The sequence below is a fragment of the Carex rostrata genome, chromosome 2 (assembly GCF_964058835.1).
Source record: "Carex rostrata chromosome 2, lpCarRost1.2, whole genome shotgun sequence".
NCBI lineage: Eukaryota > Viridiplantae > Streptophyta > Magnoliopsida > Poales > Cyperaceae > Carex > Carex rostrata.
Window position 1 is genome coordinate 3432260 of NC_135919.1, and position 26673 is coordinate 3458932.

A 26673-nucleotide genomic window follows, 5' to 3' on the forward strand; every position below is an offset into this window, starting at 1 on the left:
TTTATTTTGAGGTAGTGGCCGAACCATGCATGTGTAGATTTTTTTATGGGCCTTGAATTGAAAATAATTATAAATGGGCTTGAAATGAATTATTATGGCCTATATGTATAAATTAGTAATTGGGCTCTTAATGAATTATAGGCCTAATTAAAAATTGATCAATGGAATTCTTATATTATTGGGCTTCGATTTTGCATTTGAAATATATATATATATATTTTTTTTACTAAATTGATCCTTTTAAAGCTTGTTTTCTAAATTGATCATTTTAATGCTTAGTTTTCTAAATATGAAAATATACTTGTAGATCAAAGTTGATGTCAATTTGGTTGATTTGGCGGGATCAGAGCAAGGGATTAAAGAAACAGAATAATTGCTTGTAGTCAGGCAAGTTTTCTCGCTCTCTTAATGAAATGCTATTTAATTATATTATTAACTGTGTAGTACAATTCGTTAGTTATTAGTATAATATTGTTTTATGATCCAACAAAATCGGAACATTTAATATGCCTTTTAGGTCTATACCCGTTCAAAATTAATCCAATAGGGATTAATTTTGAATAGTCCCCATTTTGGGACTGCTCTTTGAATGTTTTGTCTCATTTAGGATGTGAAGAAATGTTTGTGGATTTAGTATTTAAGAAAGATTCGATATCATTTTCCCATGTTGTTCCTACGAGTACGTATTGAAACATGTCCAAAAGAATGTGTTTCTAACGCGTACTCGGGGAACTAAGGGGAAATGCTACCGAATTTTTCTTAAATACTAGATCCATAGACATTTCTTCACTACTGAGACATAGCATTCAAAGAGTGAGATAAGATTGTACACCGGCCCTTTGTAAGTCCCAAAAGACTAACGACTTTGGACCTATTTATATTTAATGTCATTATTTCATTGAAGTGAGAGAGTAAATAGCAAGGCATAACTTTAATTTTAGTTTTGACCTCGTGTGCATTTTATTTAATTTAGACCTAATCAAGGCAAGTCAAGGCAAGGCAGGGCAAGCGAAGCGTCTTCTCTCTCTATCTGGTACATATGTTTAAATTCATAGTTTATGTAGTGTAGATGCCGCTTGTATGGCTGTATACAAGTCCTGTTGCATGGATGATGCAACAATTGATTGTGATTTCTTCAATGACTTGCTTTAGAGGGTCCGTTATCAATTGATGATATCTGGAGGGTCTAAAGTATAGATCTGGACTTCTTTTTTTGTTTGAGTCAAAATTTTCGTTTGAATGGTAAAGTAATATAATTTCTTATTATTTTAAATCAAGGTTCTAAATAGCGATTATAGCGGCATAGCGGGGAGACCAAAAAAAAACCTATTGCGAATAGCGTAGCTATAGCGGAAGCTATCACACATAGCGATTTTTCCTTTTCAAACTTTATATTTTATATTTCTACTAATTATCAACATAATCAATATTAGAGAATTGATGTAACAACTAAATGACAACTAATCTAAGTCTATACTTTTTATCAATTACGCAAATAAGAATGAAAAAAAATCTAAAAAGTAACATTATTTAATAGTTTATACTTCATAGTATTACATATTATAATAGACAAAGAGCAATTAATTTTATAAGGTAAATAAAGTCAATATACATATTTAAACATTTTATAATTATAATAATAATCAAAATCAGCTTTCAATTGAAACGAACGATAATAATTTTACAAATGAATACTATAAAAAGAGGAATCAAAATGAATAATTAGTATTTGAATATTTCTCGATATAGAATGATAGAATAAATCACAAATAAAAATAGAAGCATATAGTTTAGTTTAGTATACTTATCGTAGAATACCATGTAGCATTAGAAATAAGAATAGAAGTACAGAAGTCCATATAAATTGCAAAAAAAAATCATGTAGCATAGCGGTAGCTATAGCGGGTCTCATATAGCGGTAATAGCGGTCAGCTATTATAGCTATAGCGGTCGTAGCTGAGTTAGCGCAATTTTATCTCGTAGCTTAGCGTTTATGGTCCGGAAAAGCTATAGCGTAGCTATAGCGTCGCTATAGCTAGCTATTTAGAAGCTTGTTTTAAATTGAATAAACTAAGGTGTAGTTAGAAAACATAAGTAATGAAGAATGTCATCTATTAATTGTTGCATTTAGGTCATGTTTATACAATGTCTTAATTATAAATGTGTATGTCATGATTAGGAGAAATGGAGGGTGATCGTAGTTGGATGTACGGTCCTCGTTACTTGAACAAGCGAATGAATCCCACATTTGTTAAGGGTGTTGAGGGGTTTTTAGAATATGCATTTGGTATTTAAGAAAATATAATTAGTGGTGATCGCATTAGGTGTCCATGTTTCAAGTGTGGGTGTACCCGATGGTTGGATAAGGAGACTATCGGAAAATACCTGATGAAATCGGGGTTTCGACCTTTTTATCATAATTGGTTCATGCATGGTGAGCAATATAGCCAAGTGGAACAGAGCCAACCCGAACAGAGCCAATCCCAAGTGGAGTCGCCAAATGCTATGGTGGACATACTTCTTGATGCTGCAGATCCGTCATTTGAATGGACTGCGGACGAATCCCCGAATCAACAAGCTCAAGAGTTTTATAACATGATGAAAGCGGCAGATGAGCCACTATGGGATGGTTGTGATAAGGAACATACTGTCATTGCATGTGTTACCGAACTCCTCAGCATTAAAGCCGACTGCGGCATAACCGAGGGATTCAATCGCATCGTGTCGGCTGTGAAGAAGTGGCTTCCGAAAGAGAATAGGTTGCCTCCAAATCAATATCAATGCAAGAAATTGGTAAAGGATTGGGATTAAGCCACGTGAAGATCCATGCCTGTCCGAATGATTGAATGTTATACTACAGTGATGATAAAATTTCTAAAGAGCAGTGTGATGTCTATAGACATAATCGTTTCAAACAAGGGAACCAGCAAAACACAACGAAACGTTTGCCGTATAAAGAAGTGCGATATCTTTTTGACTTCTACAACCGCTGAACAAATGCGTTGGCATAAAGAAGGAAAGCGGGAAAAGGAAGGAGTCATGGTTCATCCTGCTGATGGTGAATCATGGAAAGAGTTCAATCATCTGAACCCAGATTTTGCAGCAGACCCTAGAAATGTGTATCTTGGGTTTTGTTTAGATGGTTTCTCTCTTTTCAATATGGGGGGTCGGTCTTACAGCAATTGGCCGGGATTTCTAGTCGTTTATAACCTTCCTCCAGCTTTGGTGATGCGTGACAACAATATATTCCTGTCTCTGTTGATACCAAGGCCCAATAGTCCCACTAGAAGCATAGACATCTACTTGCAGCCTCTCGTGGATGAGCTGAATAAATTGTGGAAGGATGGAGTGCTAGCATACGATAAATTCAAGAAACAAAATTTCACAATGAAGGCTGCCTTAATGGGGACTATTAGTGATTATCCGGCCCTAAGTATGCTCTCAGGATGGTCGACGAAGGGAAAACTAGGTTGTCATGTATGCATGGAAGACACAAAGGCTTTCCAACTTAAGGAGGGAGGAAAGACCTCATTTTTTTATAATCACAGAAGGATGTTGCCCCGTGATCATGAATTTCGATTTGAAAGAGATGCATTCAAGAAGGACACAATCGAGACTGATGGTCACCCTCGACACTTGAGTGGACAAGAATTGTTTGATCGGGTCTCTTCGTTGGAGCAAGACACATTTGGAATAAAAAATAAGAAGAACATTCTTGGTTTTGGTGAGACGCACAATTAGAAGAAGAGAAGTATATTTTGGGAGTTGCCATATTGGAAAAATCATCTGGTACGACACCACATAGATGTTATGCACCTAGAAATGAATTTCTTTAAAAATATATTCTTCACGTTACTCGATGTTAAAGGAAAGACAAAAGATAATGCAAAGGCTCGTCTCAATATGGCACAGCTATGTAATCATCCGCACTTGGAGCTGACGGCTAACGATAAGGGCAACATAGTAAAGCCACACGCAACCTACTCCTTGGACAAAAAACAGAGACAAGAAGTTTGCGAATGGGTCAAGAATTTGAAGTTTTCCGATGGGTATGCCTCTAATCTGTCGAATATCGTGTCTGTTGATGATGCTTCATTCAGTGGGATGAAAAGTCATGACTGTCATGTTTTTATGGAGCGGTTGTTACCTACAGCATTCCGAGATTTCCTTCTTAACCCAATATGGGAGGCATCTCACAGAAGAAGATATTGAGAGGATATCTTCCCGGGTACTTGATAAGATGGAGGCTCGCATCGAGGCTCGGTTCAGAGCTTTTTCGATACAAAATTTGATATTTCAGTATGTTTTAATTGTGAACTCTAAACCCTAAATCATAATTATCTAAAATACTTTCTTACAACCTCACAGGGAGGTTCAGGCTCGCAGCCGGCCTCGATGCCCGCTCAGGATGATGACGACGATGATGACGAGGGGCATTACTCGGATGTCACTGGCGATGGTACTGCTTAGGTTTTTTTATATATTTATATCTTGTTAGATGATACTGTTTATTGTTTATGGTACTGTTTACTGCTTGTGTTACTCGGATATTTATGTTTGATGAGATGATATACAGTTTCTTGATCATTATGTTTATATTTGTTTGTATGCTTATGTTATATGCGATGTTTATGTTGTATGCGATTGTTATGTTGTTTTTGTATCGATTTTTATGTTTATGTTATGATGTATATTGTATGTTGTATGTTGGTACGTGTAGTACCAATTAATTAAATGGTGCAAATATAAATAACAAAAAAAAATATCAAAAACCTAAAAGAAGGTATCTGTGACCAGAATATTATATCAGCGACTGTTTTCTGAACGTTTTGTTGGTCATAGAAACTCTTTTCTGACGACAGCAAAAAACTTTCAGAGATCGTTTTTTAAGTTTTAGCGACTGTGTTTTTCGTCGCAGAAAATTTTTCTGACGTCAGTAAAAAAATAGCGACGAAAAAAAATTGGTCGCAGAAAGAGTATTAGCGACCGGCGGACATCATTCAGCGACCGTTGACGTCAGCAGAAGAGTATCTACGATGAAGCTTACAGCGACTGGAATATTGTATCAGCGACCGTTTTCTCTATCTGAGACCGGTGACACAATTTTCTGCTGTAGTGGTTAGTGATTAATTTTGTAATGACATTACAAGTTTAATCTGAGAAAAATTACCAAAAATTTATGATGGTTGAATATCCAAATTATATTCATATTTTTGTTCCTTTTATTTCCTAATAAAAAATATTTATTGAATAATATGTTAATTTTGCAATATCTGAATTAAGTATTCAAATTATATATGTATCAATTTGATATCTGATTTGTATTCATAAATGTCTAATTTTCGATCTATATCAGCAAGATTCATGCGATCCGTCTACCTTAAGTCCTCAACATTGACTAGTCTTAAAGACTGGATAGTTGGGCCCCAAAATGCAGTGACTCATCTGGTTTTATTATATTCTCTTTTCTCAGTATGATTTGCTAAAAAAATTGGCCGAGTTGAAATTGTCTTCACTACTCCCAATAAAAAATAGTCTGTAACAGGGGATATTTGGCACCAGATACTGTAAATCGACATTCAAGCGAAACAATTGAATCACACTGACCTCTGCTCTCTCGCAATTGTAAACAACTACTTTTAATCAGCTGACACATGATCCTGCCTTGTGGGCCACCCTCTTTTCTCGTGATTTCTGCTCATCCTTCAGCATTCAAGCTCCTCCAAAAGTCTGTTATAGGTGTCATGCAGCCATGAGAGGCATTGAAAGAGCAAATTAAAGAATGCTTTCGAAGCAAAGTATGATTTTACAAACTACAGTGGTTGTTTTAACACTTTGTTTTGTTGCTTTAATAACTTGATATCATGTGTGCTGATACATTGTGATGCTTGTGGTTTGATTTTGTTTGACATATGTTGTTTTCAATTTTAGGTAAGATTTTGTGCTTTAGAGATATATGTGCTAATGAGATAAATGTGTGTTGAAACCTTTTGTTTTATAGATATTTGAGAAGTTCTCTAAGAAATATTTAAGTCTTGACATATATAATGTTTTCACCAATATCATCAAATATTCACCCACATAAAAGGGTAAAAATAGAAAGAAAGTACTAGAAAACCAAATCATCAAGCATATTTCATTCCATGATTCAATCAAAAATTTGATCGAGTCAAACTCGCCTTGCTATTCCAAATAAAAAATGGAGTTTATAACAAGTGATGTTTGACATTAGATATTGTAAATCAGCATTCAAGCGGAACAATTGAATCACACCGACCTCTGCTCTCTTGCAATTGTAAATAACTACTTTAATAAACTCACACAAGATCCTGTCTTGTGGGCCACCCTCTTTTCTCGTGATTTCCACTCATCCCTAGACATTCAAACTCCTCCGAAAGCCTATAATAAGTGTCATGCAGCCATGAGAGGTACTGAAAGAGCAAATTAAAGAATGCTTTCCAGGCGATGTTTGATTTTACAAACTACTATGGTTATTTTAACACTTTTGTTTAGTTGCTTTAATAACTTGACAGCATGTGTTCTGATACATTACTTGTGGTTTGATTTTGTCTGACATATGTTGTTATGGTAAATTGGTACCAATGTTTTCAATTTTGGATAGGGTTCTGTGTTTTAGAGATATCTGTGCTGATGAGATAAATGTGTATTGAAACATTGTGTTTCAGAGATATCTAGAAGTCCAATAAGAAATGTCCAAGTTTTGACACATGAAATATTTTCAACAACAATCAACAAATATTCACCCACATAAAAGGATAAAAATAGAAAGAGATCACTTGCAAATCAAATCATGGAGCATATTCCATTCCATGAATCGGTCAAAAATTTGACCGAGTCAAAATCACCTTTGCTACTCTCAATCACAAGTGGAGTCTATGAGAAGTGATGTTTAGCACCAGATACTGTAAATCGACATTCAAGCGGAATAATTGAATCACATTGACCTCTGCTCTCTCGCAATTGTAAACAACTACTTTTAATCAGCTGACACAGGATCCTGCCTTGTGGGCCACCCTCTTTTCTCGTGATTTTCGCTCATCCTTCAGCATTTAAGCTCCTCTGAAAGCTCGTTATAGGTGTCATGCAGCCATGAGAGGTGGTGAAAGAGCAAATTAAAGAATGTTTTCGAAGCAAAGTATGATTTTACAAACTACAGTGGTTGTTTTAACACTTTGTTTTGTTGCTTTAATAACTAGATATCATGTGTGATGATACATTGTGATGCTTGTGGTTTGATTTTGTCTGACATATGTTGTTTTCAATTTTAGGTACGATTTTGTGCTTTAGAGATATATGTGCTAATGAGATAAATGTGTGTTGAAACCTTTTGTTTTAGAGATATTTGAGAAGTTCTCTAAGAAATATTTAAGTCTTGACATATATAATGTTTTCACCAATATCAACAAATATTCACCCACATAAAATGGTAAAAATAGAAAGAAAGCACTAGAAACCAAATCATCAAGCATATTTCATTCCATGATTCAATCAAAAATTTGATCGAGTCAAACTCGCGTTGCTATTCCCAATAAGAAATGGAGTTTATAACAAGTGATGTTTGACATTAGATATTGTAAATCAGCATTCAAGCGGAACAATTGAATCATACCGACCTTTGCTCTCTTGCAATTGTAAATAACTACTTTAATAAGCTCACACAATATCATATCTTGTGGGCCACCCTCTTTTCTCGTGATTTCCACTCATCCCTAGACATTCAAGCTCCTCCGAAAGCCCGTAATAGGTGTCATGCAGCCATGAGAGGTATTAAATGAGCAAATTAAAGAATGTTTTCCAGGCGATGTTTGATTTTACAAACTACAATGGTTATTTTAACACTTTTGTTTAGTTGCTTTAATAACTTGACAACATGTGTTCTGATACATTACTTGTGGTTTGATTTTGTCTGACATATGTTGTTATGGTAAATTGGTACCAATATTTTCAATTTTGGATAGGGTTCTGTGTTTTAGAGATATCTGTGCTGATGAGGTAAATGTGTATTGAAACCTTGTGTTTCAGAGATATCTAGAAGTCCAATAAGAAATGTCCAAGTTTTGACACATGAAATATTTTCAACAACAATAAACAAATATTCACCCACATAAAAGGATAAAAATAGAAAGAGATCACTTACAAATCAAATCATGGAGCATATTTCATTCCATGAATCGGTCAAAAATTTGACCGAGTCAAAATCACCTTTGCTACTCTCAATCACAAGTGGAGTCTATGAGAAGTGATGTTTAGCACCAGATACTGTAAATCGACATTCAAGCGGAACAATTGAATCACATTTACCTCTGCTCTCTCGCAATTGTAAACAACTACTTTTAATCAGCTGACACAGGATCCTGCCTTGTGGGCCACCCTCTTTTCTCGTGATTTTCGCTCATCCTTCAACATTCAAGCTCCTCTGAAAGCTCGTTATAGGTGTCAAGCAGCCATGAGAGGTGTTGAAAGAGCAAATTAAAGAACATTTTCCATTTGAAGCTTGATTTTACGTACTACAATAGTTGTTTTAACACTTTTGTTTAGTTGCTTTGATAACTTGACAACATGTGCTGAAATTTTTATTAATATCCAAAAAACATATTAAATTTAAAAAACTAACCACATTTTCAACTTTTTCAAAAACTACCCAAATTACAAAATTTCTTTGCAATTTCAGCTCTTCTTTTCACAAATTTTTTTTACGGTTCTAAATCAATTGAAATTGCAAAAACTTTTTGCAGAAAGAGAATCACAATAATTTTGTGCGGTTTCAAGAAGAGAAACTGCAAAAATGAAACACAATAAGGGGGTGTTCGGCTGCAGTGTTCCCTTGGGAATTCACAGGGAAATTAACTTTTCCCTTATTTATTCCCATGAGGTGTTCGGCTGCACTACTGTGTATTCCTATTTTGAAAACCATATGGGTAACTTTCCTATTTTACAACACATCAAAGCTAAAAAAAAATACTCTACTCAAACCTCCGTTTTATTTCCCAAGTGCTGGAGGTGAAAAAATTGAACACATTCAAATGAATGCATTTTGGTGTAATAATTATGAATACATTCCAATGAACAAGTATAATTTAAACAACTATTTAAAATGCTATTTAAAAGTAAAAATAATAATTATTTTAAATAACATTTCAACATTAGAATAATAATTAAACAAAACATAATTTAAACAAAACTAAAAATAATTAAACAAACCATAATTTAAAAGTATAATACAAAAGACTAAAATTAATTAAACAAGCACAATTTAATAATACAAGAAATTATTAAACAAGCATAATTAAACTAGTCCGTTAGAATCTGATATGTACAATTATATTGATCATAGTCAGTGATTAGTATTAATACACTTAATATAGTTTAATATTATTGTTACATCTTCTATAAAAACAAAAACAAAAAAAAAATTCTAACAAATTTCCCATGCATTTGCCGAACACCTACATTTGCAAATTTCCTATGGGTTAAATAACTATGGTTTTGACAAATTGAAATTTTCATTCCCATATTAAAAATTCTCATTCCTATAAATTTCCCATGCTGCCGTACAGGCCCTAATTTTGTGCAGTTTCTATTATCCCTTTCAAAGAATCTTAGCCACCGTACCAAATCCTCTTATGTGGTAGACAGCAGTAACAATTGTATTTACTTTATAGTTCAAGTTAACCCTTTAGTTTCTTTTTACAATTTTTATTAAAATTATTATTATTGTTATTATTAATCTAAATAATATAATTAAAATAATATATATAATAGCCATATGTATTCTTGATTTTTGAAAATTACCGTATCGTTATATCCATATTGTATCCAATACGATACCCGTATCAATGCAATATAGATGAAAGGTTATAAATTCAAATTGAACAATTCTAGAGTCCGGATCTATGTTGCTTGGATACGGGTACGGATATCGTATCGGATACGATATGGATATGACGATACGGTAATTTTCAAAAATATTAGATACAATACGGCTATTATATATATTGGTTTTTATTATTTACATTTTATTATTAATTCAACACTTGCCTTATGCAACAAAAAATAATTTAGTTAGTTCAACACTTACATTATTAATTTAAGTTAGTTTATAATTTAACTAAATACGATACCATGTATATAAGTTTTACAAATTAATTCAGCGACTCTATATGTGGCACTTGTATTTAATTTATGTGATCCATTGTCACAGAAATTCAACACTTATATTCACTTCAGCGATCCATTGCACATTTGCACTTAAATTAAGTGCCACAGAAAATCTTTCATCAACTAGTCCGGAATATATAGTTTCGTGTTAGTCCCACAAGAATAAACTAAACTGGAAACGAGATTTATATAAATCTCGCGTACAGGCCGCACACGTTTATTGAAGAGGGAGGAGAGAGAAGCAGCAGTTTTGAAACTTAAATTGCAGTATAAATATAATTTATAATATAATTTCCCTGTAACACCCCACGTGAAGGTGTTGGAGAGAGGAGAGAATAGCACAGGCCCCCACACCCACGTGAAGCCCCCTTTGAATGAGCCAATGAGGGAACGAATCCAGAGCAGAAAAATTGGAAAAAACAAGATGAACGTATCAGCTGCCGTATCCTGCATTTAGACAGCCGTATCGTTGCCGTTCAACACCGTATCAGAGACCATATCTGGTGGTAACTGATACGCCACCTAAGCTGATATCAACGCCAGCTTGATACGTATCGTAGGCGTATCGGTATCCGATACGTATCCGACACGGATACGGAGCCCTATACAGCGTATCCGATTAACATAGGTCCGGACCCTCTTGCTTTGTGTAGGTGGCTTTGTGCTACAGGATAGGGAGAGTAAAAAGGGTAGCCCGAAATCACGTGGATTGTATCTCAGAGCATACGCACTCTACCCTGCCGGGGCAATGACTGAATTCATAGCGGGCCGTACCCTGTAACACGACCCTTCAAACAAAAAAAAAAAAAAAAAAATACAGTTTGGATAGTTTTTGAAAAAGATTGAAAACTTGGTTAACTTTTCAAATTTAATATATTATTTAGATATTAATAAAATTTTCGGCAACATGTGTACTAATATCTTCTCATGCTTTGTGGTTTGATTTTGTCTTACATATGTTATTCTGGTAAATTGGTACTAGTGTTTTAAATTTTTTAGTAGAATTCTGTGCTTTAGAGATATTTGTGCTAACTAGGTAAATGTGTATTGAAATCTTGTGTTTTAGAGATATCTAGAAGTTCTCTAAGAAATGTTCGAAGTTTTGATACATATAATGTTTTCAACAGCAATCAATAAATATTCACCCACATAAAAGGATAAAAATAGAAAGAAAACACTAGAAAATCAAATCATCAAACATATTTTATTTCATGACTCGGTCAAAAATTTGACCGAGTCAAAATCGCCTTCGTTGCTACTAAAAAAAATGGAGTTTGTACCAGATATTGCAAATCAGCATTCAAGCGAAACGATACACTGATCTCTTCTCTCTCACAATTGTAAACAACTATTTGAATCAACTGACACAGGACTCTACTTGGTGCCGATTTTTTTATTAATAGAAAAAAAATTAAAATATTATCGTGAAAGAGGAATATTTTCACGATACCTCGTTTTATAAGAAAACTAGGATAAATATTCTAGTCCGTCCGGACGGAACAAATATTCACATCCAGTTAATTAATTATTACCGTTAATCAAATCTTGCTGGAATTAAAAAAAATTGGTCCAGAGAAGAAGCAGTAAAACAAATACTAGATGGGACAAGACATAATCTAATAAACAGTTAAACTTTTTCATTACAAATTTTAACAATTAAATTATTAGTATAACAAATAATTTGTCAAGACATAATCATAAAACAATTATTACAAGATCACTCCTTAAGTTTGTTTTCATATATAAAATGTGCAATTTACTGTAATTTCATGATTATACTATGATGCTATATTTGAATGAATATAACGGTGGATCACTCGTTTGAAAATTAGAAAAACATTTCAGCCCAGTTATTTTCCGAGATCACGCAGTCCTTTTTCCCTCTCTTTTGTTTCTTATTTTTATTTAGCACAAAGCCCCCTATTTTTTAGTAGGCCTGGCCGAGCTATTTATATCTCCTTTTTGTTCTCCATTTCAGATGTGTTAATGGATGCCTCCATTTCTTGTCATTGACTTCTCTCTTGTCCATTTTGAGCTATCCTGTAGACGCCTCCGTTTCTCCTGTTTTCCAAATAATGATTTCACTCATTTTCTATACTTTATACATTTTTTTAATTTTTCGTTTTATAATTTTTGAGGGGTTAATAGAGATGTAAATCCATTTTTCCTACTTTATTGAAAGTTGAGGTTGTATCTTTGTAACTTGTAACTAGTATCATACCCGTGCGTTGCAACGGGGACATATTATAAGAAACAAATATATCAATGAAAATAATAATTACCTAAAAATTAAAACACATGTTAATAGAAAATTTATATGATTATGTATTTTTAATTAACTTTAATCGTGATCTCTGATAACAATTTGATGATGTGATGATTTTTTATTTTTAAGTACCAATGATATCAAATAATAGCTCTATTCGAATCTAATATCAAATATCATACAACAATTCAATATCAACATATAATATGATATCAAAAAACATAAATAAAAAGTGTTATCGTGTGCATATATAGGATATATATACACACACACATATTATAAAAAATATATATATTCACACACACGTTCCAATTTATATTCTTCTTTGTTTCCAATTTAGAACACACACACACACATTGATATATTCTATATCGAAAATATATTCTAAATTGCACGCACCAATATGTATAGAAACAAAGAAAGAGAAATAAGGAAATAAAAAAAATGATTTTCATTGTGATCAAATGAAGAAGTAAGGAAACAATAAATAAGAAAATGGAAGGTGAAGTCTTCTCAATTGAAGAGGAGAAATATGGAAAAAAAAAAAAAATAAGGAAACGAATAAATATATCGCTAAATTTCAGAATTTATTCAATTTTAATTGTAACGTATCGTGTGGCAGCATATGTGGTGGGTATGTTTTTAACTAAATTTAGACTTCTATACATAAAACAGATGCATTTAATCAAAAGAAGACAAAATATGTAATTGGAGAGCTGAGATCAAATCTGAAGTTTCATCTCTCAATCGTAGCCGTTGGCGGATCGGACACCCAACGTGCTTAATAATAGAATAGAGATGCTAATGCATGCTAATGGGACAATTATGTTATGGTGGAATCAATGTTCATATTTGTTTCTGAATTAGGGAATGCGTCAATGTTGTGTCTATCAGTTGTAATTTTCATTTTTAAAATCTCTAATCCAAGATGGTTATTATTTAGAAAATCAAAATGTTTGATCCCACATACCATCACTTACATCTCTAATCTTCTCAAGTATGGAGAAATAAAATTCTAAACAAGGTACATGTTGTAAAGCTCTAATTATCAATTTTAGTCCTCCATATACAAAAACTTTTATCACACTTAAATAAATTTTCGTTTATTAAAACTACAAAGTTATGAACATAAATAATAAGCTAATGATTTTGGTAAATTTGATTCATATCACTAAATAACCTGAAACCAGTGAATTTATTATTTAAATTTCATATCACCAAAACAAGTTCAATATTATTATTTTATCACTACAAACATTATTTCTTCGCCAAAAAGATCCATTATTTGGCCGAATCAACTTTCCATATTGTGGCTTGAAGCAGTCTCCCATACTCTTCCACCTTCCCCACATTTGGCAGAGTGTTATTTCCGAAATCTATAGCAAGGAAGCGTTTTTCCCATTCCATCAGTAATGGTATCTTTGTCTCATCGAGCAACTTCACCCCAGATATCTTCTCAACTGCCTTGATCCAGGACAATTGGGAACCTAAAGTCACATCAATAAAACCAATGGTGTCTCCGCCAAAGAATCCCTTCCCAGTTCCAGCAGAGCATTTCTTGAAAACTCCTTCCAACTGCTTTAGCGCACCAAATGAATCGGCAATATTTTCCGCCTTTGTCTCCTCCGTATCAGCTTTCAAGATTCCCCAAAATGATGGTACAAACTGCACGAGAAAAATAAATGAAATATTAATTTGTTACTTTTGTAATTCATCTCCAAACTCATATATATTGTGGTTGATTGTAAAATTAAATGATTAGTAATTTAAGTACCTTCTCGTCAATATACACAGCCCAAAAGCGAGCCATGGCACGTTCATAAGGATCAGCAGGAAGCAGAGGAGGTCCGGTACCAGACCAGTTCTCATCAATGTACTGCAAAATCACCGACGACTCACAGATAGTTCGATCACCATGGATAAGTATCGGTACTTTCTTGTAGATCGGATTGTGTTTGAGAAAAAGCTCGCCCTTGTTTTTAAGGTCCTGCTCAAGGTACTCATAGCTCAGCCCCTTTTGTTGTAGCGCCATTTTTATCCTGAGTACATATGGACTAGGCCATGTTCCCAACAGTTTGAGATCACTTTCTGCCATTTTCACCTGAGAATGAATGTTTGTGGGAAATTGATATGAGATCTGTGTTGTATGTAGGGTTTAAATAAGATAGAAGTGTACAGGTGTTGATTGCAAACAAAATAAATATCCAAGTGTTGGAATTTAATATGATATGCCGTACGTCCTTTGTTAGTGGAATTTTCCACTGCCTTCCAAAAAAATAGGATATGCCGACATCAATTAAGACACCTCCTTGAATCGGATTCTTTTGTGGGTTGGTTTTGTGTTTACAAAGTTACTTTAAGATAAAAAAAAAACTTGGATTATGGATCAAATTATTGTTGCTGGATGTGTTTAAAATTAAATGTTCTGATGAAGTGATTAACTGAGGTGCACTGTATGAGTAAAATGTCTCCATTATGTTTTTATTTTAAAAAAAAATTAATAACTCAAAAATTTTAAATTTTAAAATCAAATTAAAACCGTTGAATGTTATCTACATCATTTTATCTATGCATGTGTAAAAAATTATGATATTTAAACTTTATTTTGGTTGTTATCAAGAGCTTGTAAAAATATACTAATGTGAATGATTTCTAGACATTGATTATTCAATTTATTAATTCACATAAAAACACAATCGAAATGTAATAATTTATTATGAGCACATGGACAAAATAATATAAATTGCATCTAAAGATTTTATTTTAATATTTATATTTTAAATTTTGAGTTTAATATTTTAAAAATTAAAACATAGGAGAGGCAAAAAAAAATAAAGACTTTTGAAGTATTATAATTATTTGAACCCTTTTTTTGACTCAATTAGAGTGATGCTGTCATGGATCAAAAAAAAAATTCAGATTTTTGTCCGAATTAATCACAACTGTTAATTTCAAAAGAGTAAAATTGGAATAGCATCATATAATAATCTTTCCGTTAAGTTTTCCATTAGATCTCCGTCCCTTTGCTCCCGTCTCTTCCTCTCGTAGATCACCCGTGCGAATTCGCATCTCTGAGAAATCTCTCCCTCCCGGTCTCTTCGGGTTCTGATCGGAACTTCAAAAAAAATTCTTCAAACGCGATTTGGAAATGGATTTGCGGCAAATCCAGCGATCGGAAGAGGAAGACAAACGCGATTAGATTTGATTTGGCGCGACTTTGAGAGGCTGAATTCACGCGGTGAAATCCGACCCAAGAGGAGATTTCGCGAGAATTGCTTTGTCGTAGTGCAAACCTTCATCCGTTTTCAGGCTCTCCTTCACAACGTCCGTGCATAGAAGCCGTCCAAACCATCAAAGAATTTATTCGATTAAGGTCGGCATCTTCTTCTCTCCACCTCCTGATTTAGGCTGTGATCGGAACATAACCTTGTTAGAGTTCAATTGATACAATGCTTAGTAAAGATATGAGTTCTCTTTTCTTTTTTTCTTTTAAGGTGAAGATCAAGCCTCAAATATCATATATGGTGACAAAAGTAGTGTCATGTTTACATTATTTGAAAGAAAAAAAAAGTTTAAAAGAAGAAAGAATCTGCTATCTTTGATGTAGCCGTAATTAATGAATTGAAACCCAACATAATCCCGTACCAGTATACTGGTAAATGAAACCTTTTCTGGTAAAATCTTGCTTTAAGCGTGTGTACCAACTCTATACTTCTTTTATTATTTCCATTGCAATCATCCGTGGTGCTTTATCATGATGTTTGAATACTTGGCGACATCTTTCTCTCCAAATTACGAAACAGATTGCTGACAATCTGAGCATGTCTTATGCTTTGGTACTGTAATTCGAGAATTTCCAATCCATATTCCCTTTGCGCAAAGTACTAGCACGGTGATAGGTTTATTCCCTGATTTTGGATTTCCTGTATAATATGCATTTTGAGGTGGCATTGTCTGAACAGGTGATGTACCGTTTCACTTGTGTTGTGACACATATAACACATATTAGGAATGATTCAACCCCTACGTATCAAGTTATCCAATGTGAGAATTTTCTTTTGAATCAACAACCAAGTATATATGATTAGCCTTGGAGGTGCTTTAATTTTCCATATGTTTCCTATTTGCCCTGATCATTTGCCCTTCCCACATCATTGTGTATTTGTGTAATATGATTTTACCGTGTAATCTTTGTCCTTTGGCCACCTCCAATGCAGTGTATCTGCTGCAATAAAATCAGTACTCAGTTGGCACACCTCTGTCAGTAATTGTTGCAGCTCGGTTTGCACATGGTGCGTCAGGTCTGAGTTCGATTTGTCATTGTCTATTATGCCTCATTTGTGCCACTGTGACCTCTCTGCACATTGCATAGGAGCACAAATCGCCATATCTTCCGCACAGAGGCTTCTCCATAGAGGCATCAGCCCAGAAATTGAAGATGAAGCCTTTGCAAGCAAGTCAAGAATGGAATCCTTTCTCCATATAAATGACTTAAGAGACATCTTCTTGTTCTCCATTGCTGCAGTCATCTATGTTTGAAAATGTTTTTTTTTTTTTTTTTTTTTGAAGTTCATCAAATATGGTGCTAGTACCATAGCTTGATTTCGGATATGATTCTGGTAATAAATCTGATAAACTTCTATTTTAAAACTTCGGTAAAAGAATTGGAAATTTAAATTTTGCACTTCTTAACCTAAATAATACTGACTACAAATAGCAATGTCAAAACAAAATTTGATTAATACAAAACTGACAAACAATTGAACATGATTTTAAACAGTATAGGATTTTGAAATGATGTTTTTGCCGAATAAGATATGCAGAAAAAAAAAAATAACACATATTTGGAAATATTAACAAGTATTATAGAGAGGATAAAATAAATTTTAATTTATTCAGCAAAAAACTGTGGTACATACTGGTATCAACAATAACCCAAAGTGGGGTGAACAAATTAATTGTGCCAGTAATGATGTTATTGCAGCTAATTTTTACTTGGTCCAGGTGAATCAGTTTGTTTGTGCACAAAGCCTCATCCATTAGAAGTGACAGTTTACTTGGTCCAGGTGAATCATTTCTCTCAGCCTCTCTCTCTTCTCTTTCTCTTTCTTTCTGCCATTGAGAAAAATGTAGTCTTCTGACAAATCAATATATATTACATGCCTAAGGGTTTTCATCAAAAAAAAAAAAAAAACTAGTACACACTATTGTCTTTATCAATAAAGTATGCAGTGTGATATAAAGTATACGATGTGAGATGAGGCCATAAGGGTAACATATATAGACTCTGATATGATATTCTAATTTTTTAAGCTCTTTATAATCACGGCTGTCAGGGGTATTAATTAACTAGAGACTAGAATTAGAGGAGTTCAGTATGATTGAACTGAGATTACTTTTGTCTTAAATTTCGGTACAATTTGTTTGATTTAACCTGAGATCTCTGATTCAATTAATATCCAGAAGCTAAAAAATGAAACTTCTGTTTTGAATTTAGAAATATACTAGTATGAAATTCTGCTCTGTTTCCTGTTAAGGGAAATTGACTGATATGCCCTTGTTTATTGTTTACAATTAGAAAGATTGCTATTTAGTCTTCTAAATTTGCCTTTTTTTTATTTGTCTGTTTAAAAAGAGTCGGATTAGATTGAAATTTTATTAAATACCTTGACAATTAGAAAGTTTGATATTTCAGTCTTATAAATTTCAGAAGATTAAAATTTTTAATTTACCAATTGCAAGGTAGCATCACTAAGAAATAAATTAACTTTTGCAGGGGCATTGAGGAGGAAGAGGTTTGAAGGAGATCCATGTTTGTGCCTCTTTTGCTTCTTGGGTCTCAAACGAAATTATACCGAGTCGCCAACGCAAAAGACAGGGTAAGTTATAAATTTTTTTGTAGATTGAAACTTTGTCAAATACCAAGAAAATTATAAATATTACTATTTTAGTTCTAAGGATATTGCAACCAATTGAGCTGTATTTACAAGTTGCTGCTGTGGAATGTTGCAATAAAACTAGGTCTAGTAAGAATTGAGTATACTGAAAGCAAGTCACGTGTACTTTCATACTATATCTATTGAAATACATGTATACTGATTTACTCTTTAATGAGTTCAAAATTCAGAAGCTATGCCTACATATTTGCTTGTCCCTTTTACCACCAAATTAGAACTGATTTTTAGAATGAATGCAAAAGTAAATTAAGCCATTTCAGCCATACTTGTTGCAGTACCCAAATAATCATACTTGGTATTGTTCTATTTTGGTATATGTTGTCGGTTATAAAAGTATATAATGAGCATATTGAAGGCATAAGCTTTAATTTGGGGACTTAAAAATATAAAAAATCACTATTGCTTCTACTTGATCTAAATACAACCTGGCATGCTGACACTAGAAAAAATAAGACAAAAAAATGTTCTGACATCTGTTGTACCAGTACATCTATTTACACAATAATTTATAGAAGTATGTTTAACTTGTAATGCTAATGCATGCTAATGGGACCTTATGTTATGGTGGAATCAATGTTCATATTTGTTTCTGAATTAGGGAATGCGTCAATGTTGTGTCTATCAGTTGTAATTTTCATTTTTAAAATCTCTAATCCAAGATGGTTATTATTTAGAAAATCAAAATGTTTGATCCCACATACCATCACTTACATCTCTAATCTTCTCAAGTATGGAGAAATAAAATTCTAAACAAGGTACATGTTGTAAAGCTCTAATTATCAATTTTAGTCCTCCATATACAAAAACTTTTATCACACTTAAATAAATTTTCGTTTATTAAAACTACAAAGTTATGAACATAAATAATAAGCTAATGATTTTGGTAAATTTGATTCATATCACTAAATAACCTGAAACTAGTGAATTTATTATTTAAATTTCATATCACCAAAACAAGTTCAATATTATTATTTTATCACTACAAACATTATTTCTTCGCCAAAAAGATCCATTATTTGGCCGAATCAACTTTCCATATTGTGGCTTGAAGCAGTCTCCCATACTCTTCCACCTTCCCCACATTTGGCAGAGTGTTCTTTCCGAAATCTATAGCAAGGAAGCGTTTTTCCCATTCCATCAGTAATGGTATCTTTGTCTCATCGAGCAACTTCACCCCAGATATCTTCTCAACTGCCTTGATCCAGGACAATTGGGAACCTAAAGTCACATCAATAAAACCAATGGTGTCTCCGCCAAAGAATCCCTTCCCAGTTCCAACAGAGCATTTCTTGAAAACTCCTTCCAACTGCTTCAGCGCACCAAATGAATCGGCAATATTTTCCGCCTTTGTCTCCTCCGTATCAGCTTTCAAGATTCCCCAAAATGATGGTACAAACTGCACGAGAAAAATAAATGAAATATTAATTTCTTACTTTTGTAATTCATCTCCAAACTCATATATATTGTGGTTGATTGTAAAATTAAATGATTAGTAATTTAAGTACCTTCTCGTCAATATACGCAGCCCAAAAGCGAGCCATGGCACGTTCATAAGGATCAGCAGGAAGCAGAGGAGGTCCGGTACCAGACCAGTTCTCATCAATGTACTGCAAAATCACCGACGACTCACAGATAGTTCGATCACCATGGATAAGTATCGGTACTTTCTTGTAGATCGGATTGTGTTTGAGAAAAAGCTCGCCCTTGTTTTTAAGGTCCTGCTCAAGGTACTCATAGCTCAGCCCCTTTTGTTGTAGCGCCATTTTTATCCTGAGTACATATGGACTAGGCCATGTTCCCAACAGTTTGAGATCACTTTCTGCCATTTTCACCTGAGAATGAATGTTTGTGGGAAATTGATATGAGATCTGTGTTGTATGTAGGGTTTAAATAAGATAGAAGTGTACAGGTGTTGATTGCAAACAAAATAAATATCCAAGTGTTGGAATTTAATATGATATGCCGTACGTCCTTTGTTAGTGGAATTTTCCACTGCCTTCCAAAAAAATAGGATATGCCGACATCAATTAAGACACCTCCTTGAATCGGATTCTTTTGTGGGTTGGTTTTGTGTTTACAAAGTTACTTTAAGATAAAAAAAAAACTTGGATTATGGATCAAATTATTGTTGCTGGATGTGTTTAAAATTAAATGTTCTGATGAAGTGATTAACTGAGGTGCACTGTATGCATAAAATGTCTCCATTATGTTTTTATTTTTAAAAAAAATTAATAACTCAAAAATTTTAAATTTTAAAATCAAATTAAAACCGTTGAATGTTATCTACATCATTTTATCCATGCATGTGTACAAAATTAAGATATTTAAACTTTATTTTGATTGTTATCAAGAGCTTGTAAAAATATACTAATGTGAATAATTTTTAGACATTGATTATTCAATTTATTAATTCACATAAAAACACAATCGAAATGTAATAATTTATTATGAGCACATGGACAAAATAATATAAATTGCATTTGAAGGTTTTATTTTAATATTTATATTTTAAATTTTGAGTTTAATATTTTAAAAATAAAAACATAGGAGAGGCAAAAAAAATAAAATAAAGAATTTTGAAGTATTATAATTATTTGAACCCTTTTTTTGACTCAATTAGAGTGATGCTGTCATGGATCAAAAAAAAAATTCAGATTTTTGTCCGAATTAATCACAGCTGTTAATTTCAAGAGGAAGACAAACGCGATTAGATTTGATTTTGCACGACTTTGAGAGGTTGAATTCACGGGGTGAAATCCGACCCAAGAGAAGAGATTTCGCGAGAATTGCTTTGTCGTAATGCAAACCTTCATCCGTTTTCAGGCTCTCCTTCACAACGTCCGTGCACAGAAGCCGTCCAAACCATCAAAGAATTTATTCGATTAAGGTCAGCATCTTCTTCTCTCCACCTCCTGATTTAGGCTGTGATCGGAACATAACCTTGTTAGAGTTCAATTGATACAATGCTTAGTAAAGATATGAGTTATCTTTTCTTTTTTTCTTTTAAGGTGAAGATCAAGCCTCAAATATCATATATGGTGACAAAAGTAGTGTCATGTTTACATTATTTGAAAGAAAAAAAAAAGTTTAAAAGAAGAAAGAATCTGCTATCTTTGATGTAGCCGTAATTAATGAATTGAAACCCAACATAATCCCGTACCAGTATACTGGTAAATGAAACCTTTTCTGGTAAAATCTTGCTTTAAGCTTGTGTACCAACTCTATACTTCTTTTATTATTTCCATTGCAATCATCCGTGGTGCTTTATCATGATGTTTGAATACTTGGCGACATCTTTCTCTCCAAATTACGAAACAGATTGCTGACAATCTGAGCATGTCTTATGCTTTGGTACTGTAATTCGAGAATTTCCAATCCATATTCCCTTTGCGCAAAGTACTAGCACGGTGATAGGTTTATTCCCTGATTTTGGATTTCCTGTATAATATGCATTTTGAGGTGGCATTGTCTGAACAGGTGATGTACCGTTTCACTTGTGTTGTGACACATATAACACATATTAGGAATGATTCAACCCCTACGTATCAAGTTATCCAATGTGAGAATTTTCTTTTGAATCAACAACCAAGTATATATGATTAGCCTTGGAGGTGCTTTAATTTTCCATATGTTTCCTATTTCCCCTGATCATTTGCCCTTCCCACATCATTGTGTAATATGTTTTTACCGTGTAATCTTTGTCCTTTGGCCACCTCCAATGCGGTGTATCTGCTGCAATAAAATCAGTACTCAGTTGGCACACCTCTGTCAGTAATTGTTGCAGCTCGGTTTGCACATGGTGCGTCAGGTCTGAGTTCGATTTGTCATTGTCTATTATGCCTCATTTGTGCCACTGTGACCTCTCTGCACATTGCATAGGAGCACAAATCGCCATATCTTCCGCACAGAGGCTTCTCCATAGAGGCATCAGCCCAGAAATTGAAGATGAAGCCTTTGCAAGCAAGTCAAGAATGGAATCCTTTCTCCATATAAATGACTAAAGAGACATCTTCTTGTTCTCCATTGCTGCAGTCATCTATGTTTGAAAATGTTTTTTTTTTTTTTTTTTTTTTTTTTGAAGTTCATCAAATATGGTGCTAGTACCATAGCTTGATTTCGGATATGATTCTGGTAATAAATCTGAGAAACTTCTATTTTAAAACTTCGGTAAAAGAATTGGAAATTTAAATTTTGCACTTCTTAACCTAAATAATACTGACTACAAATAGCAATGTCAAAACAAAATTTGATTAATACAAAACTGACAAACAATTGAACATGATTTTAAACAGTATAGGATTTTGAAATGATGTTTTTGCCGAATAAGATATGCAGAAAAGAAAAATTAACACATATTTGGAAATATTAACAAGTATTATAGAGAGGATAAAATAAATTTTAATTTATTCAGCAAAAAACTGTGGTACATACTGGTATCAACAATAACCCAAAGTGGGGTGAACAAATTAATTGTGCCAGTAATGATGTTATTGCAGCTAATTTTTACTTGGTCCAGGTGAATCAGTTTGTTTGTGCACAAAGCCTCATCCATCAGAAGTGACAGTTTACTTGGTCCAGGTGAATCATTTCTCTCAGCCTCTCTCTCTTCTCTTTCTCTTTCTTTCTGCCATTGAGAAAAATGTAGTCTTCTGACAAATCAATATAAATTACATGCCTAAGGGTTTTCATCAAAAAAAAAAAAAAAAAAACTAGTACACACTATTGTCTTTATCAATAAAGTATGCAGTGTGATATAAAGTATACGATGTGAGATGAGGCCATAAGGGTAACATATATAGACTCTGATATGATATTCTAATTTTTTAAGCTCTTTATAATCACGGCTGTCAGGGGTATTAATTAACTAGAGACTAGAATTAGAGGAGTTCAGTATGATTGAACTGAGATTACTTTTGTCTTAAATTTCGGTACAATTTGTTTGATTTAACCTGAGATATCTGGTTCAATTAATATCCAGAAGCTAAAAAATGAAACTTCTGTTTTGAATTTAGAAATATATAGTATGAAATTCTGCTATGTTTCCTGTTAAGGGAAATTGACTGATATGCCCTTGTTTATTGTTTACAATTATAAAGATTGCTATTTAGTCTTCTAAATTTGCCTTTTTTTTTATTTGTTTGTTTAAAAAGAGATTGATTAGATTGAAATTTTATCAAATACCTTGACAATTAGAAAGTTTGATATTTCAGTCTTATAAATTTAATTTACCAATTGCAAGGTAGCATCACTAAGAAATAAATTAACTTTTGCAGGGGCATTGAGGAGGAAGAGGTTTGAAGGAGATCCACGTTTGTGCTTCTTTTGCTTCTTGGGTCTCGGAAACGAAATTATACCGGTAGCTAGCGCCGAGTCGCCAATGCAAAAGACATGGTAAGTTATAAAATTTTTTGTAGATTGAAACTTTGTCAAATACCAAGAAAATTATAAATATTACTATTTTAGTTCTAAGGATATTGCAACCAATTGAGCTGTATTTACAAGCTGCTGCTATGGAATGCTGCAATTAAACTAGGTCTGGTAAGAATTGAGTACACTGAAAGCAAGTCACATGTACTTTCGTATTATATCTATTGAAATACATGTATACTGATTTACTCTTTAATGAGTTCAAAATTCAGAAGCTATGCCTACATATTTGCTTGTCCCTTTTACCACCAAATTAGAACTGATTTTTAGAATGAATGCAAAAGTAAATTAAGCCATTTCAGCCATACTTGTTGCAATACCCAAATAATCATACTTGGTATTGTTTTATTTTGGTATATGTTGTCGGTTATAAAAGTATTTAATGAGCATATTGAAGGCATAAGCTTTAATTTGGGGACTTAAAAATATAAAAAACCACTATTGCTTCTACTTGACCCAAATACAACCTGGCATGCTGACACCAGAAAAAACAAGACAAAAAAAATGTTCTGTCATCTGTTGTACCAGTACATCTATTTACACAATAATTTATAGAAGTATGTTTAACTTGTAATTAATGCTAATGCATGCTAATGGGACCTTATGTTATGGTGGAATCAATGTTCATATTTGTTTCTGAATTAGGGAATGCGTCAATGTTGTGTCTATCAGTTGTAATTTTCATTTTTAAAATCTCTAATCTAAGATGGAGAATGAGAAAAATGACAAGAACATTCGAGATCTAATAGATGGAGAATGAGAAAAATGTGTCCGTTTCTCTGATTCGATCTTATCTCTGTATATAAAAATGTGTCCAAGTTGTTTTTCAAGAGTTAAAATATCTCTGACTTGAAACTTAGTTTTCTTACTTCGTTCCGTATTAGTTCCGAATTATACCTGAATTATTTCCAAGTTACAAATTTTTGACTTTGTCGAATCGAATCCGAATAATTCGTTTGTCAATATAGTTGGAAGCAGTGTTGTAAATAATGGTATACGTTTGTCAGACAGATATGATATCGCTAAACGATAAATTGATAATATTTAAAAATACTCAGTTATAATCATAAATAATCAGTCGATTAGCTAAAAAAATATGTACAAATTTTATCACCGTAAATGACTAATTGATCAATTAATCAACTTAAACATACATTTAATCAACTGCTACTAAAAAAAATTTGACCGACTCAAAATTGCCTTCGTTGCTACTAAAAAAAATGGAGTTCGTACCAGATACTGCAAATCGGCATTCAAGCAGAACGATACACCAATCTTTGCTCTCTCACAATTGTAAACGACTACTTTAATCAGTCGACACAGGACTCTGCCTTGTGCTGATTTTTTTATTAATAGAAAAAAAAAAATTATCGTGAAAGAGAAATATTTTCAGGGTACCTCGTTTTATAAGAAAACAAGGATAAATATTCCAGTCCGTCCGGATGGAACAAATATCCACATTCAGTTAATTAATCATTACCGTAAATCAAATCTTAAAAAAATTGGTCCAGAGAAGAAGCGGAAAAAAAAAAAATACTAGATGGGAGTCCCTCTCTTTTGGTTTCTTATTTTTATTTAGCTCAAATCTCCCCATTTTTTAGTAGGCCTGGCTGAGCTATTTATATCTCCTTTTTGTTCTCCATTTCCAATGGTAATGGATGCTTCCATTTCTTCTCATTGACTCCGTTTCTCCTGTTTTCCAAATAATGATTTCACTCATTTTCTATACTTTTACATTTTTTTATTTTTCGTTTTGTAATTTTTGAGGGGTTAATAGAGATGTGAATTCATTTTTCCCACTTTATTGAAAATTGAGGATGTATCTTTGTAACTTGTAATGCTAATGCATGCTAATGGGATTATGTTATGGTGGAATCAATGTTCATATTTGTTTATGAATTAGGGAATGCGTCAATGTTGTGTCTATCAGTTGTTATTTTCATTTTTTAAATCTCTAATCTAAGATTGTTATTATTTAGAAAATCAAAATGTTTGATCCCAGATACCATCACTTACATCTCTAATCTTCCCAAGTATGGAGAAATAAAATTCTAAACAAGGTACATTTTGTAAAGCTCTAATTATCAATTTTAGTCCTCCATATACAAAAACTTTTATCACACTTAAATAAATTTTCATTTATTAAAACTACAAAGTTATGAACATAAATAATAAGCTAATGCTTTTGGTAAATTTGATTCATATCACTAAATAACTTGAGACTAGTAAATTTATTATTTAAATTTCATATCACCAAAACAAGTTCAGTATTATTATTTTCTCACAACAAACATTATTTCTTTGCCAAAAAGATCCATTATTTGGCCAAATCAACTTTCCATATTGTGGCTTGAAACACTCTCCCGACCTCTGCCACCCTCTCCACATTCGGCAGAATACTCTTTACAAAATCTATAGCAAGAAAGCGGTTTACCCATTCCATCAATAATGGTATATTTGTCTCATCGAGCAACTTCGCTCCAGATATCTTCTCGATTGCCTTCATCCAGGCCAACTGGGAACCTAATGTCACATCAATGAAACCAATAGTGTCTCCACCAAAGAATCCCTTCCCAGTTCCAGCAGAGCATTTCTTGAAAACTTCTTCCAACTGCTTTAGCACACCAATTGAATCGGCAATTTTTTCTGCCTTTGTCTCCTCCCTACCAGCTTTCAAGATTCCCCAAAATGATTCTACAAACTGCACAAGAAAAATAAATGAAATATTAATTTGTTACTTTTGTAATTCTATCTCCAAACTCATAACTTTTGTTATTAATTATAGAACTATAAATTTCATATATATTTTGGTCGATCGTGAAATTAAATGATTAGTAATTTAAG

The 26673-nt window shown here is 33.1% G+C and overlaps 2 protein-coding genes and 1 long non-coding RNA gene across 10 annotated transcripts in view; 1 reads left to right on the forward strand and 2 right to left on the reverse strand.

Annotated features, from left to right (window-relative positions):
* The window catches only part of LOC144569400 (glutathione S-transferase U17-like), a 30122-nt gene extending 15550 nt beyond the window's left edge, over positions 1-14572 (reverse strand). Inside the window, exons 1-2 of one of the 2 annotated variants that reach the window (XM_078319752.1) lie at positions 14220-14572; positions 13522-14110 (exon numbers count right to left, since the gene is read on the reverse strand). In XM_078319752.1, coding sequence (XP_078175878.1) covers positions 13727-14110; positions 14220-14540 — 705 coding nt within the window. In that variant the 5' untranslated portion in view covers positions 14541-14572 and the 3' untranslated portion in view covers positions 13522-13726. Of the gene's footprint in view, positions 1-13521; positions 14111-14219 lie in introns of those variants that run through there. The other variant, XM_078319743.1, reaches the window with a different exon arrangement.
* The window catches only part of LOC144569347 (putative glutathione S-transferase GSTU6), a 41981-nt gene that overhangs the window by 6421 nt on the left and 8887 nt on the right, over positions 1-26673 (reverse strand). For 2 of the 6 annotated variants that reach the window (XM_078319697.1, XM_078319664.1), the window contains exon 2: positions 25997-26530. The exons of 2 other annotated variants lie outside the window; for them this stretch is intronic. In XM_078319697.1, the coding sequence (XP_078175823.1) occupies positions 26147-26530 (384 nt within the window). In that variant the 3' untranslated portion in view covers positions 25997-26146. Of the gene's footprint in view, positions 1-19209; positions 19799-19907; positions 20261-25996; positions 26531-26673 lie in introns of those variants that run through there. 2 more of the 6 variants (XR_013516045.1, XM_078319707.1) reach the window with 2 other exon arrangements.
* On the forward strand, positions 15493-24678 carry LOC144569414 (uncharacterized). 2 transcript variants are annotated; one of them, XR_013516056.1, is made up of 5 exons: positions 15493-15818; positions 17430-17511; positions 18222-18324; positions 22919-22980; positions 23676-24678. It is a non-coding gene; the product is annotated as an uncharacterized LOC144569414 (long non-coding RNA). The 2 variants fall into 2 exon arrangements; XR_013516054.1 differs by having other exon boundaries at positions 15494-15818; positions 17450-17511.